Source organism: Pan troglodytes, chromosome 9 (assembly GCF_028858775.2).
Source record: "Pan troglodytes isolate AG18354 chromosome 9, NHGRI_mPanTro3-v2.0_pri, whole genome shotgun sequence".
NCBI lineage: Eukaryota > Metazoa > Chordata > Mammalia > Primates > Hominidae > Pan > Pan troglodytes.
This window is the reverse complement of record NC_072407.2, coordinates 120,426,445-120,440,278: the sequence shown is the minus strand read 5'-3', so window position 1 is coordinate 120,440,278 and position 13,834 is coordinate 120,426,445. Positions and strand designations below refer to the sequence as shown.

The window sequence follows — 13,834 nt, the reverse complement described above, 5'->3', positions numbered from 1 at the left end:
GATGGTATTACATTTAAGGATGACCTGAAAATTCCTTTCTGATATCCAAGTATATCTAATTTTAGTGAATTGGATTCACGAAGTCAATCATCTGCATCTAGAGGGAAATGGGTGACGACTCTCCTTTTGGTGGCTTACTCAAAATTGGTGGTGTAGGAGGATGCAGAGGAGTTGGTGAGTCTGGTTCTCCAGGACCTTTGGGTTTGGGAGCTGGAATGATTTTCTTCATTAAAGGAGGCTGCTCAGTGTGGCTGTTTTCCTCTCGCTCCTGCCACTGAGCATAATTATGGTCAAGTGAAGGTGGAAGCACTGCGTTTGGTAACATCCCACTGCTGAAAATAATTGATTCAACAAGCATTTATTGAACTCCTACAGTATACCCAGAACTGTATAAAATAAATTCTTGATATCACCTGTTGCCCCATGTAGGAGCCATTCACAGAATATAAGAACAAGTCACAGCGTTTGAAAATTGCTGAAGTACACAGAACTCAATATTTTAAAAAATATCTCAACATATGACTCTTGGTTAAACTTGCTGAAACAAATGATAACCCTATCAAAAACTTAAAAGAGGCCGGGCATGGTGGCTCATGCCTGTAATACCAGCACTTTTGGGAGGGTAAGGCAGGCGGATCACCAGGTCAAGAGATCAAGACCATCCTGGCCAAAATGGTGAAACCCAGTCTCTATTAAAATACAAAAATTAGCTGGGCATGGTGGTGCCCGTTTTCCCAGCTACTTGGGAGGCTGAGGGAGGAGAATCGCTTGAACCAGAGAGGCGGAGGTTGTAGTGAGCCGAGATCACGTCACTGCACTCCAGCCTGGTGACAGAACGAGACTCCGTCTCAAAAAAAAAATAAATAAATAAATAAATAAAATCAAATCAAAAGAATTTACTGGAATAAAAATTAAAGGTTACATATGGAAAATCAAGAGCAGTACAAAGCACCATTTGAACTATCAGTCAAACAGAACCCATTTATAACAAGGCCAGCTACATGGCTATACCACACATGTATTGTACATTTGTCACAATTAAACCAAGCTCCCTACAATAAAACAAATATAAAAGTAAAGAACAAAAACGCAATTGCTTATAACAAACATTAAGTGTAGTCCTCAAAACCACACCGAAAAGGCATTTCAACCAATTCATTTCTAGTATTAAAACCTTTCGGAAAACTGCAATCTAGAAATATGAGAACTCTCAGATTTCTAGCCGATGAGGAGAAAAAAAAGTTATGCTAAATTCACTTACTTGCTTGATACTTTATTTGGCTCCCAAAACCTGGACTTTTTGACACTGAACCATGGAAAAACACGTTCCATTTGCTAAAAGAAAACACAAACAAAATGTAAATATGTAAACACTCATTTAGATACCACATGAAAAATCTTCAAACCAGCTTCTCTGTTAATACGAGGATAATTTCAGGCCACCAAGGGAAAGATCCATCCACTCTGGCAACCTCACCAAATTCCTCTCAAAGAATCAGGGGATCAAATTAAACCAAAGATGTTTTATACACACGACAAAGCAAAAAGTAGAAGAGAACAAGTTCATTGTATTCACAGGGTAATTACTTATAGGTAAGCATTAAAAACATGAATTAGTAATATCATTCACCCGAATGAAGAAGGACTTGACCATGCTGTTGGCTTTTTTAATTTCTGGCTGTCCTCCATCTGAATTAATGGCTGCTTGAATGATCTTCACAATATCATCACTGAACTCCAACTGTATACAAAAACAAAATGTTAATTATTCTTAAAACAGTGTGCTCTCAGTGTCCTCTTCCCTCCTTAATCATCCAGCACAGAGATCCAACAGAAAACTCACACCCTATTTTAATGTGGTATAATACTCTTTGGCTGAGACCTTTGAGATTCAATTCACGATTAACCTGTGGCAATTAAGAGACGCCAGGCTAATGAGGTAAGAATGCAAACAAATTGGCTGTATCATGATAAATTATCCAAGCAGGTCCACAGTTTTTAATTTGGATTAAAATAAATAAACAGTGGCTCACGCCTGTAATCCCAGCACTTTGGGAGGCTGATGTGGGTGGATCACTTAAGGTCAGGAGTTCAAGACCAGCCTAGCCAACATGGTGAAACCCAATCTCTACCAAAAATACAAAATTAGCCAGGCATGGTGGCACATGCTTATGTAATCCCAGCTACTTGGGAGGCTGAGGCAGGAGAATCACTTGATTACGGGAGGCAGAGGTTGCAGTGAGCCGAGATCATGTCACTGCATGCCAGCCTGGGTAACAGAGCGAGACTCCATCTCAAATAAATAAATAAATAAATAAATAAATAAAAATAAACAACAGAATAGCAAATATAGATCATGAGATAATAAATAATCATTTCCTATACATACTTAAAATCATAAAATTAACAGGCATCTATCTACAAATGAAGACCTTATAAAGAAAGGCACATTATTCAGATCTGATCTCAAAAGGGGAGGGAGAACCAATTAATTTCACATTAGCATTTCCCACATCAACAGTTTCTTAGTGCTTCCTCTTAATATAAAAATAATTTTCAGAAAACTGAGATGAAAGCCAAATAAAAGAACTATTTTAAGACATTACCTTCCCTATCACCACCCTTCTTCTGAAACACAAAGCTAAAATAACTCATACATTTTTAGGTATCTAAAGCCACGTGACATTTCTAAATATAATACAATTCATTTTTTAATTTGCTTATACTCAGTCTCATGCCCCAAAGGTCCAAAGAAGCTTTACTGGCACTAGAAATTCTGATGGCTCACTGTAGAAACATACCACAGATGTGTAATTCCCTTGGTCCATCTTCCTCTTGACTCCTTCTAGATCTAAAGGCTGCTGATCATCCTGTTTGCTGACCTCAGTAAGAACTGGTGGATCAGGTCCTTCGGGGGAGCTGCGGGAAGGTATACTCTCCTCTGTCTCGGGATTTAAGTCTGGAGGCTTGGCAGCCTATTGCCAGGAAAGATATGTTGCTTTTATCTAACACTAAAACCAAGGTGTCCATGCAAATTCTATTAAAATTAATAAAGATGGTACTGAATGATTAATATTGTAAAACCCAAGGAACATGAAAATAATCAGATTTCTCAAATAGAAAAGGAAAGTTAAAAATGAGACTGTTATGTAATAGCTTAGCTAGGGTAACTTAGGAGCTTTTCTTGATAATTCCAAACCTAGTATGAAGAAGCTGAAACTGTGTTCAGTTCCTTTTAACATAGAAAGCAGCTAATTTTCCTATTCAAAAAATGGAGCTCTATTAAAAGATAAAACAGCAGCTTAGCTCTGAGGTAAAGTGATCCATGTGGTTCTTCTTCTTTTTTTTGTTTTGAGATGGACTCTCGCTCTGTCACCCAGGCTTGAGTGCAGTGGCGCGATCTCGGCTCACTGCAAGCTCCGCCGCCCAGGTTCACGCCATTCTCCTGCCTCAGCCTCCCGAGTAGCTGGGACTACAGGTGCCCGCTACCATGCCTGGCTAATTTTTTGTATTTTTAGTAGAGACGGGGTTTCACCGTGTTAGCCAGGATGGTCTTGATCTCCTGACCTCGTGATCCGCCCGCCTCGGCCTCCCGAAGTGCTGGGATTACAGGCGTGAGCCACCGCGCCCGGCCCCGTGTGGTTCTTCTAATGACTACTTTATAAATGTGTAAAGTTCACAACTTACATAAACAGAAAGTGTTTTTCCAATTGATTACTATAACTGTCCCCTAACTACGAATCCTGCCTCTAGGCTCAGGTGTCTCCAGTCCTTCCTCTCCACTCAGTCAGAACAATATTTTTTCTAAGAAGCAACTCTGATCAGGTTACTGTCTTGGGTGAAGTGCTTCACTGGCTCCCTATCACCTTCAGAGTATAAAGTCCAAATTTCTCATTGTAACAGCAAGACCTTTGAAGATACAGCTCCTTCCTACTTCTTACGCTAAAGAAGGTCCTATTCTTGGCTCTAAATATTTTCCTAATGGTTATAGCCCAAACAAGTAACTAAAAATTAAGTGAGGAGAATGAAGTGAAACAAAAGAAAAACACTAGGTAAAGACTACCTAAGAACAAGCTCTCAGAAAAAAATGAGACTTGGCCTACCTGCCGGTAGCGTAGCAAATGGCTGGTAGTCCGAGAATTCAACAAAGCTGTCAGAACTTGCTTCAGAGAAATCTGCAGCTCTTTTTCAAGGGCCAGTCGCCACTCTGCAGGGTGCCGCTCAGTACAGTTCACACAAGTGTAGGCCACACTTTCTGGCAGATTAGATAGAATCTCATACATCTCATCTAAGAAAACAAAAACCTACCATGATGAGGTCCTCTGAAGAATGGGAGAGAGGAAGAAGAGGAAACTATTCCACTGAACTTACTATAAAGCCATATGTTGGGAACCACATTAAGATTCTAATGTCCTCATGGATATGACACATATTGATCTCAAAAAGTGGCATTATTAATTAACACTAATCCTGAATTTGGTTATTGAGAATCAGGTTATGGAACCCACAAAGGACAGCAAATAAATACTTTAAAGGCATATATTCAAGATAAGTGAGCACAAATGTAATACAATGCTGCTTATTCTAGAGACTAAAAAATAAATTTAGAGATTTCAAATAACAACACAACCATAATTTTAGGTTTAAAGTGCTCTAGAGGCTAATAAATGTAGTAGTACCTAGAAAGAAGAAAACTGAAATAAAAAGACTCCAACCTTCTGTACCTGAAAGATTCTCACATTTGGAATGGACCCAGCGATCACACTTTCCACATTGCATCATCTTACTCTCATAGTCATCATCATCATAACATTTGTCACAGAGAGGGCAGAAGTTTCCTGAAAGCAAAGCAAAGTTTACAGCAGTGCTTTGGCTCACATACCTGTGTTTTTACGGCCCTTGACTTGCATTTACCAACCCAATCTAAATCTATATTCTTCTGGGATCATGAACACCAGCATGGATCTACTGTGGAATGTTCACACATCTGCAGTCTCAAGATTATTCTGAGCCCCTCGAATACTCACAGAAAAGCTTCATATGCTACTAGTTTTCTTTAGTTTACTAGTTTTCACTTATAAAGGTCATGAGGTAGATTTTAAAGATAAAACAATAGAAAAGAATGGAAGAGAGAAGTTTCTCACACATTTGTAAGAAATATTTAAATATTTAAAAGAAGTGGCAATATGGAAGTCAGAAACAGTACATGTAAGCTTTTTCCTTACTTCTAGGGCATTTACATTAGAGCTTAGAGGAGCACTTCCTAAGATTCAGTACTCTGTATAACCTTCATACATTTTCTTTATATACAGAGATCTCCTATATTATTTTTTACTTAATGAACTTCTTCAAACTGATCTGCTTATCTTACTTAAAACAGTGAACTTTATATGATTATCCTAAGTCAGTAATATAACAGGTTTAATGTACTAGTTATATTAATATTTTTTTCTAATATAACTATTGAAAGAAAATGTTTGGGTAGCAACTAAAATAATGTCTGAAATAATCAAATATATAATATATATACCACACTTTGGGAAATACTAGCTTAGAGGATTTCTTTGTGGTTAGTTATAATGAAAAGTCCCCTTAACACTTCCCGTATAAACTAACAAGACATTTCTAGTTGCTAAGTTCTAAACAGGAACTTAGGAAATGTGTCTAAATGGTATCCTTGACATAATGTGTGAGACTTTTCATTTCATTTCACTAGAGTCTAGTTCACCTCCAGAACACCAAGTACAACCTCCGAAAGTTGGCAAAACTGGCTTTTTTGGGTACCTTTAGCAAAGAGCTTGGCGCAATCATGACACAGTGAGAAATCGTGAGACCACTGTGCATCCCACCCTTTGCCTGGAGTTGTGGATCCACAGCTCTTACAGCGAACACACTTGGTACAGATCTAGAAAAGAAGAAAAGAAATTCAATAGGAATTTCTTGTTTTTAATATCTTTCCTTAACGAAAAAGATCTTAAATGCATCCATTTATAGATTTAATTTCTCTGCTGAGATGATTTCCTAGTAATGAGGCAAAAAGATTGTTATACTGACATCCTCAAGCATAGATATTTGTAATACAAGTTACATAAGCCCAATAGTCACATGGTGGTTCTCTGTAAAAGAGCATCATGTGTATAACTCACCCAGACTTTCTTCTTCTTTGTGGGTTTGGTGGGGTAGTTTGGTCCCAGGCACTCAGGGTGATAGCTGTTTCGGCACTTATTACACTCCAGCAGCTGCTGTAAGAAAATATAATGGCAAAAAGATAAGCATCATATTACCTTCACCCAACACCTATTACTTAGTACCCCATTTCCCATTTACTGGCAAGTGAGTACAGCACACAATTATAAGTTTAAATTTCCTCATACATTATTTACTCCCAATTAAAGCATTGAGATAGATTTATTTCCTGCCAAAGGCGCTCAGTGATGAGTATTCATATTAGGTAGATTTGACTTATTTTTGGAATTTTATTCAACATCATGTTTTCTGCTATAGTCCCAAAATTAAAACACAAAATAGGCAACTGATTACACCCAATTAAATGCTAAAGACAGACTAAGTAAAAAGAGAAATAATATAGATACAAAATCTTAACTGGAAGACAGAAATACAAATCAAGAAAGAAAGCAATACTCTAAGCACAGTCATCCTTGGTTTCCATGGGGGATTGGTTCCAGGACCCCCAGAGGATACCAAAGTCCATGGATGCCCAAGTCCCTAGACAAAATGGTGCAGCATTTGCATATAACAAAATGCACATCCTCCCATATACTTTTTTTTTTTTGAGATGGAGTCTCATTGTGTCACCCAGGCTGGAGTGACAGACTGCACCACAGGCTGGAGTGGCTCACTACAACCTCTGCCTCCAAAGTTCAAGCGATTTTCCTCCCTCAGCCTCCCAAGTAGCTGGGACTACAGGTGCCCACCACCACACCTGGCTAATTTTTTGTATTTTTAGTAGAGATGGGGTTTCACCATGTTGGCTCAGGCTGGTCTCGAACTCCTGGCTTCAAGTGATCCGCCCACCATATACTTTAAATTATCTCTAGATTACTTATCATACCTAATACAATGTAAATAGTTGTTATACTGTATTGTTTAGGAAATAATGACAAGAAAAAGTCTGTTCACATAGAGTACAGAGGCAACTACTCATTTTTTCCCAGATACATTCAATCCAAGGTTGGTTGAGTCCAGGGATACAGAACCCACTGATACAGAGGCCCAGCTGTAGTTCTATTACCAAGTTTTGTACCTTTGTAGCCTGATGTTGCCTTCCACAAACATGACAGAATTTGCAGCGACGACAACACCAATTTTCCAGCTGGTCCTCCAGAGGGCGCTCGTTCTCCTCTAAACAAAACTTGTGGAAGGGCTCACAACAGACTTGGCAATACACAAACTATAGTAAGAACATGGGAAGATAGAAGTACGTCAAATAATATGTAGAAAAACATAATCAACCATACCCTTCTTATATACTTTGGGTTTTAGAGGTCCACTGGCATATATTTAATTCAATACATATTCATTAAGCAATGACTATGTAAAAAAGTACAGTATTGGACACTGTGGGAGATTCAGAGTACTAAAGTGGTAATACCAGTGGAAATAGAAAGTAACAAAATAAATATAATACAAGATTTAACAGAACATGCTAAGTGACCTAAGAGTGGTATAAACAAAGAGCTATGGGAATATAAAGGAGTGGGGTGGGGGAAATAGGGAGGGTTTAAACGTTTTCTGTAATATACGAAACAGTTGTAGGGTCTGGTTTGTCCTTTCCATTTCTAATTTTATTTTTTTAATTGTTTTAATTTTTATTTATTTATTTTTTTGAAACGGAGTCTCGCTGTCGCCCAGGCTGGGGTGCAGTGGTGCGATCTCGACTCACTGCAACCTCCGCCTCCTGGGTTCAAGCAATTCTCCAGCCTCAGTCTCCTGAGTAGCTGGGATCACAGGCGCGTGCCACCACACCTGGCTAATTTTTTGTATTTTTAGTAGAGATGGGGTTTCACCGTGTTAGCGAGGATGGTCTCCATCTCCTGACCTTGTGATCTGCCTGCCTCGGCCTCCCAAAGTGCTGGGATTATAGGCGTGAGCCACCACGCCCAGCCTCCATTTCTAATTTTAGAAATAAGTTATTTTCATATTGATATAGGATTTTCAAAAATACTAATTAGGATAATCCAGAATTTTCTTTTGCCATAAAGGAATTATTGGGACAATTGGTCAAACCTAAATAAGGCCTATAGATCAGATAATAGTAATGTACCAGTGTGTTAATTTCCTGATTTGGTAATTATACCATGGTTAAACACGAGAACGTCCTTGATTTTTAAAAATATACACTAAAATATTTAGAGGTAAAATGGTTTATGTCTGCAACTTGTTCTCAAATTTTTAGATACATGTGTATCTACAGGTAAAATGTGTATATGTATTTTATTTGTTATTTTGTAAAATATATACACACAGAGAAACATATTAACACTTAGGGAATTTGGGTGAGGGGTACTTAGAATTCTCTGTACAACTCTTAGTTTTTTTGTAAGTCTGAAATCATGTCAACATAAAAAGTTTAAAACATTCGCATGGAGGAGAGTTTATCAAGCACTGGTCATGCTTTAGGAGTGCAGTGCAGGCAGCATGCTATTCTCTAATTTATATTTTAGGAACCCTGTGAGATTGCTATGTACAACTATAAAGAATTTAGATCAGAACAATTATACCCTGAAAAAAAATCTGTTTAATCCCAGAAGTTGAAGGACTGGTGCTATAAAAAAAGTTATTCCTGTGGGTGGCATATATATGGGTACAAAGCACTGTATTAAGAGGGAAAAGAGGATACAGTAGACCCCTGGCACTTATAGACTGAATATTCTCAGTCTCAATGATATCTGAACTTCTGCACTTAGAACAATAAGTTGTTCGTAATAGGGACTAAGAGAATATTTGCTTAGTAAATGAATAGTAGGCAATAATTTGTAATTTTGCTAGTAATAACTTCAAATGGCAAGTGGGCAGGGTTGACTTTCTTAGCTAGTTTGTGTCTCACTGACTGCTCAACATTCAGATTTCAACCTAGCTTGGATTTTCTTATTTTTTAAATTTTTAAAAATTTTTTTGAGACAGGGTCTTGCTTAGTTGCCCAGGCTGGAGTGCAGTGGCGTGATAATGGCTCACTGCAGCCTCGATCTCCTGGGCTCAAGTGATCCTCTCACCTCAGCCTCCCAAGTAGCTGGGACTAGAGTAGCTGGGACTACAGGCACATGCTACCATGCCTGGTATTTTATTTTTTTTTTAGTAGAGATGAGGTCTCACTATGTTGCTCAGGCTGGTCTTGAACTCCTGAGCTCAAGCGGTCCTCCTGCGTCAGCCTCCCAAAGTACTGGGATTACAGGCGTGAGCCACTGCACCCGACGTGGATTTTCTTTACCACCTTTGAATACATATCTTATGTGGTAAGTAATAAGCCAAAGAGGTATCTGCCAGGAATTTAAGAACTGTAAAGGATGTAGGATATGTCCCTTATAAATGACAAACTACTGCTTCCTATTCAAAATTGTGCTACTTTTTCCTTCCTCATTGTAAAGGTGGTACATACTGCAAAAAAACTCAGAAAGATTAAAAAAAAAAAAACCAGAGAAACAAATAAAGGTCACCCATAATCCAACCACACTCTTAGTATTTTGGTGTGAATCCTTCCAGATTGTTTTCTAGATATATATTTTAAAAACACTTTTCCAAACTAAGATGGGATTGTGCTTTATATATTATCTTGTAACCTGCTCTTTTCACTCAGTGATATGTCATGGACATCTTTCCATGTTATTACTGCAATTACTTTTGCACCAACCTAATAATATTAATATATATTATCTTTAGGACTTCATATTTGCCACTATATATGCCCTACACTTTTATTTTTTTTTGAGACGGAGTCTTGCTCTGTCGCCCAGGCGGGAGTGCAGTGGCGCGATCTCGGCTCACTGCAAGCTCCACCTCCCGGGTTCATGCCGTTCTCCTGCCTCAGCCTCTCGAGTAGCTGGGACTACAGGCACCTGCCACCACGCCCGGCTAATTTTTTTGTATTTTTAATAGAGACGGGGTTTCACCGTGTTAGCCAGGATGGTCTGGATCTCCTGACCTTGTGATCCGCCTGCCTCGGCCTCCCAAAGTGCTGGGATTACAGGCGTGAGCCACCGTGCCCAGCTATATGCCCTATGCTTATTTTAACCCATGCTCCCTATAGATGGACTTTCAGGTTGTTTCCAGTTTTTTATTATTATGAACAATATTGAAATGAACACTTCTTTATATCTACAGATTTGCCAATTTATCTAATTATATCCATAAGATAAGTGTTTGAAGTGCAATTGCTATGTTAGAGGATATACCTATTTTAAAGATAAATATATATTTCCAAATAATTCCCTCAGAAAGAAAGATTGTAACTAATCTATATTTCTTTCCACCAACAGAAAGTCCCCATTTATTCAGGATTCTTTTTTTATCATGCTTTAATTTCCAGTTTTTGGTCACTAGAGGGCTAAAAAACAGACACCCTCCCTTCACCTCCCCCTGCCACCCAACATGTATTTATTTCTAATTTTGTGAATTATCTATTTCTGTCTTTTGCCTATTTTTTTTTCTGGATGTCATTCCTTTTTCTTATTAATTGGTAAGAGCTCTTTATAGATGAAGAGGCTTTGATATACAATATAAAATAACCATCAATAGCATCCCTTTTAATAGACCACTGTATAATTTTTTCTCTTATTTAGACATCTAACAGAAAGATCAGAGCTCTAATAAAGACTGAATTTAAGAGAGATAGGATTATTGATCTTTTCACTCTCAATAACTTTGCTACTCTAATAGCAGATTCCTTCCTAAAATCTCTAAAATACTTCAAAACATTTCTTTAGCTGGTTTAAACAGGGAATAGTACCTGCTAAATACCAACAAAACAGACTATAGTAATTTCATCCACAGAAAAATAATTTATGTACTTCCTGGGGTACAAAGAAGCAGGATGCCTTACCTCTACATGCCCACTACTGGCACAGAGAAAGCAAACCACCCTGGGTGTTATAGGAACAGAAGTCAAGATTCCTAAGCCTCCCATCTCCCACACATTTTCTGCTTCACAATCCTCCTGTGGAGAGAGAAAGGTCACTTAGGAAAGTTTTACAATTACACAACTTTGGATGGAAAATAAGGATGAAAAGCATAAAATTAGTGTGACATCACAATGTCAGAGTATTTCATTTCAATGAGTCCAAAAATAACTGCTGCTTTAAAAAGTTTTAATCTCAGACACGGACTATTAAAAGGCTCACCTAGTTGTTCAATTCATATTGAATATATTGCAAAAATACACTGGGATTGAATTTCTCTTACAGTTTTGCTGACTCAAGGAATCATCATGGTTTGATACTTTCCATGTGAAGGAATTACTTCCTCTGATACTGCTCAGGATGGATAGGAATGTTTCATTATGTATGTTCTGCAGTCAGTTCACAAACAGTGACCTAACAACACTGACCAAAGCTCTCCCAGCGCTAAACCCATCTGCTAATGGGAGTTCTTATTCATTCCCCCAGTTGGTGCTGATTTCCTCTTTCAACACCTTTGGTAGTAGCATTTTCTTTATTTAAAGTCTTTGACACTCAATATACTTTATGATCACTGAACACCTTTACCTTAAAGTCCACTCTGATCCTGTGGACTCCATCTGCTGGAATTTTTTGCTTAGAACTATTGCCATTGGAGAGAGTGCTGAGGATGTTCAAAGTGCCTGCATTCTCCTGCTTATTGACCGGAGGTGGTTTTTCCTAAGGAGACAAAAGATGAATATAGAACAAAATCACACCCTATTTGCCTTCACATTTGCAACAGATAATAATGCAAATGACAAATTTTATTAATAGATCTAAAAAACATGTTTCCAACATAAACAGAGAAATAATCTTTGAATTTTTTTTTTAAAGAGATTGGGTCTTGCTTTGTTGCCTAGGCTGCAATACAGTGGCACAGTCACAGCTCACTGCAGCCTAGACCTTGTGGGATCGTGATCCTCCTGCCTCAGCTTCTCAAGAGTAGCTGGGACTACAGGTGCATGCCACCATGCCTAGTTGATTTTTAATTTTTTTATAGCAACTGTGTGTCACTGTGCTGCCCAGGCTGGTCTCCAGCTCCTGCCCTCAAGTGATCCTCCCGCCTTGGCCCCCCAAAGTGCTGGGATTATAGATGTGAGCCACCACACTATCTCTTTATCCATAATAAATAAAAATAGTGAATACAGGGAAGGGTGATTTTTACAGACAAATAATTGCTAAAGGATGTTGGGGTCAAAAAATAATTACGCCAAATGGCCTTTAGAATAAGCAGATTCCTAGGCTAGAACATGTGGGGCCACAAAGAAGGGAAAAGCAACAAGGAAGAAACCAAAAAAGAAACAGGCTAAAGCCTAAACTTTTTATTTTTTTTTGAGACGGAGTCTCGGTGTCACCCAAGCTGGAGTGCAGTGGCGCGATCTCGGCTCACTGCAGGCTCCGCCCCCCGGGTTCACGCCATTCTCCTGCCTCACTCTCCTGAGTAGCTGGGACTACAGGCGCCCGCCACCTCGCCGGGCTAATTTTTTGTATTTTTAGTAGAGACGGGGTTTCACCGTGTTAGCCAGGATGGTCTCGATCTCCTGCCCTCGTGATCCGCCCGCCTCGGCCTCCCAAAGTGCTGGGATTACAGGCGTGAGCCACCGTGCCCGGCTACTTTTTTTTTTTTTTTTTTTGGGATGGAGTCTAGCTCTGTTGTCCAGGCTAGAGTGCAATGATGCAATCTCGGCTCACTGCAGCCTCCGCCTCGCAGGTTCAGGCAATTCCCCTGCCTCAGCCTCCCAAGTAGCTAGGATTACAAGCACCCACTACCACACCCGGCTAATTTTTGTATTTTCAGTAGAGACAGGGTTTCACTATGTTGGCCAGGCTGGTCTCCAACTCCTGACCTCAAGTGATCTGCCCGCTTCGGCTTCCCAAAGTGCTGGGATCACAGGCGTGAGCCGCTGCGCCTTGCCAAGCCTAAATTTTTTTTGGAGACAGTGTTTTGCTTTGTCACCCAGGCTGGACTGCAGTGGTACAATCATAGCTCACTACAGCCTTGAATTCCTGGGCTCAAGACAATCCTTCTATCTCAGCCTCCTGAGTACCTGGGACTACACGCAAGTGCCACCATGCCTGGCTAACTTATTCTTCTTCTTCTTCTTTTTTTTTTTTTTTTTTGTTTAAATAAAGACAGGGTCTTGCTATGTTGCCCAGGCTGGTCTTGAACTGCTGGCCTCAAGCAATCCTCCCACCTCAGCCTCACTAAGTGTTGGGATTACCGGCGTGAGCCACCGTGCCCAGCTAAAAGCCTAAACTTGAAGTTTCTTAATTTTAAGAAATTCCACTGCCATCTACATAGAAGTCAAGGATAAGGCTTTTCCCTACAAAATAGAATACATCCCTGAGAAATGGCAGAGAAACAAATCTCTCCTCACCTTTTCTTTTGGTTTTTGTTTTACAGGGATACTTGGGCGGGGAGCCACTTTTTTCTGTTTGCTCTGCTCTGGACCTAAAAAATTCAGAATAAATTGCAGTCAGATGCTGGCAACGACTACTTTAGTACTGACTGACCTGTGAAGAAAGGGCCATTAGAAAAAAAAAAAACAACTATTTAAACTCTAGGCTTCGAACAGGAAATTAAAACAATACCTCCAATTTAACTGTTTTTTTTGTTTCTGTTTCTTTATTATTAAACATAATAGTTAGAAAGAGAGCTGATT

General features: G+C 39.1%; 1 protein-coding gene across 13 annotated transcripts in view; it reads right to left on the bottom strand.

Moving 5' to 3' along the window:
- The window catches only part of KMT2A (lysine methyltransferase 2A), a 90,542-nt gene that overhangs the window by 30,824 nt on the left and 45,884 nt on the right, over nucleotides 1-13,834 (bottom strand). For 6 of the 13 annotated variants that reach the window (XM_063783445.1, XM_054662738.2, XM_016922091.4 and 3 more), the window contains 12 exons: nucleotides 13,550-13,623; nucleotides 11,718-11,849; nucleotides 11,057-11,170; nucleotides 7,265-7,411; nucleotides 6,147-6,242; nucleotides 5,785-5,905; nucleotides 4,716-4,838; nucleotides 4,104-4,288; nucleotides 2,802-2,975; nucleotides 1,631-1,741; nucleotides 1,262-1,335; nucleotides 139-332 (listed from right to left, as the gene is read on the bottom strand). In XM_063783445.1, the coding sequence (XP_063639515.1) occupies nucleotides 139-332; nucleotides 1,262-1,335; nucleotides 1,631-1,741; nucleotides 2,802-2,975; nucleotides 4,104-4,288; nucleotides 4,716-4,838; nucleotides 5,785-5,905; nucleotides 6,147-6,242; nucleotides 7,265-7,411; nucleotides 11,057-11,170; nucleotides 11,718-11,849; nucleotides 13,550-13,623 (1,545 nt within the window). The remainder of the gene's footprint in view (nucleotides 1-138; nucleotides 333-1,261; nucleotides 1,336-1,630; nucleotides 1,742-2,801; nucleotides 2,976-4,103; nucleotides 4,289-4,715; nucleotides 4,839-5,784; nucleotides 5,906-6,146; nucleotides 6,243-7,264; nucleotides 7,412-11,056; nucleotides 11,171-11,717; nucleotides 11,850-13,549; nucleotides 13,624-13,834) is intronic. The other 7 variants (XM_063783446.1, XM_054662739.2, XM_063783442.1 and 4 more) reach the window with 4 other exon arrangements.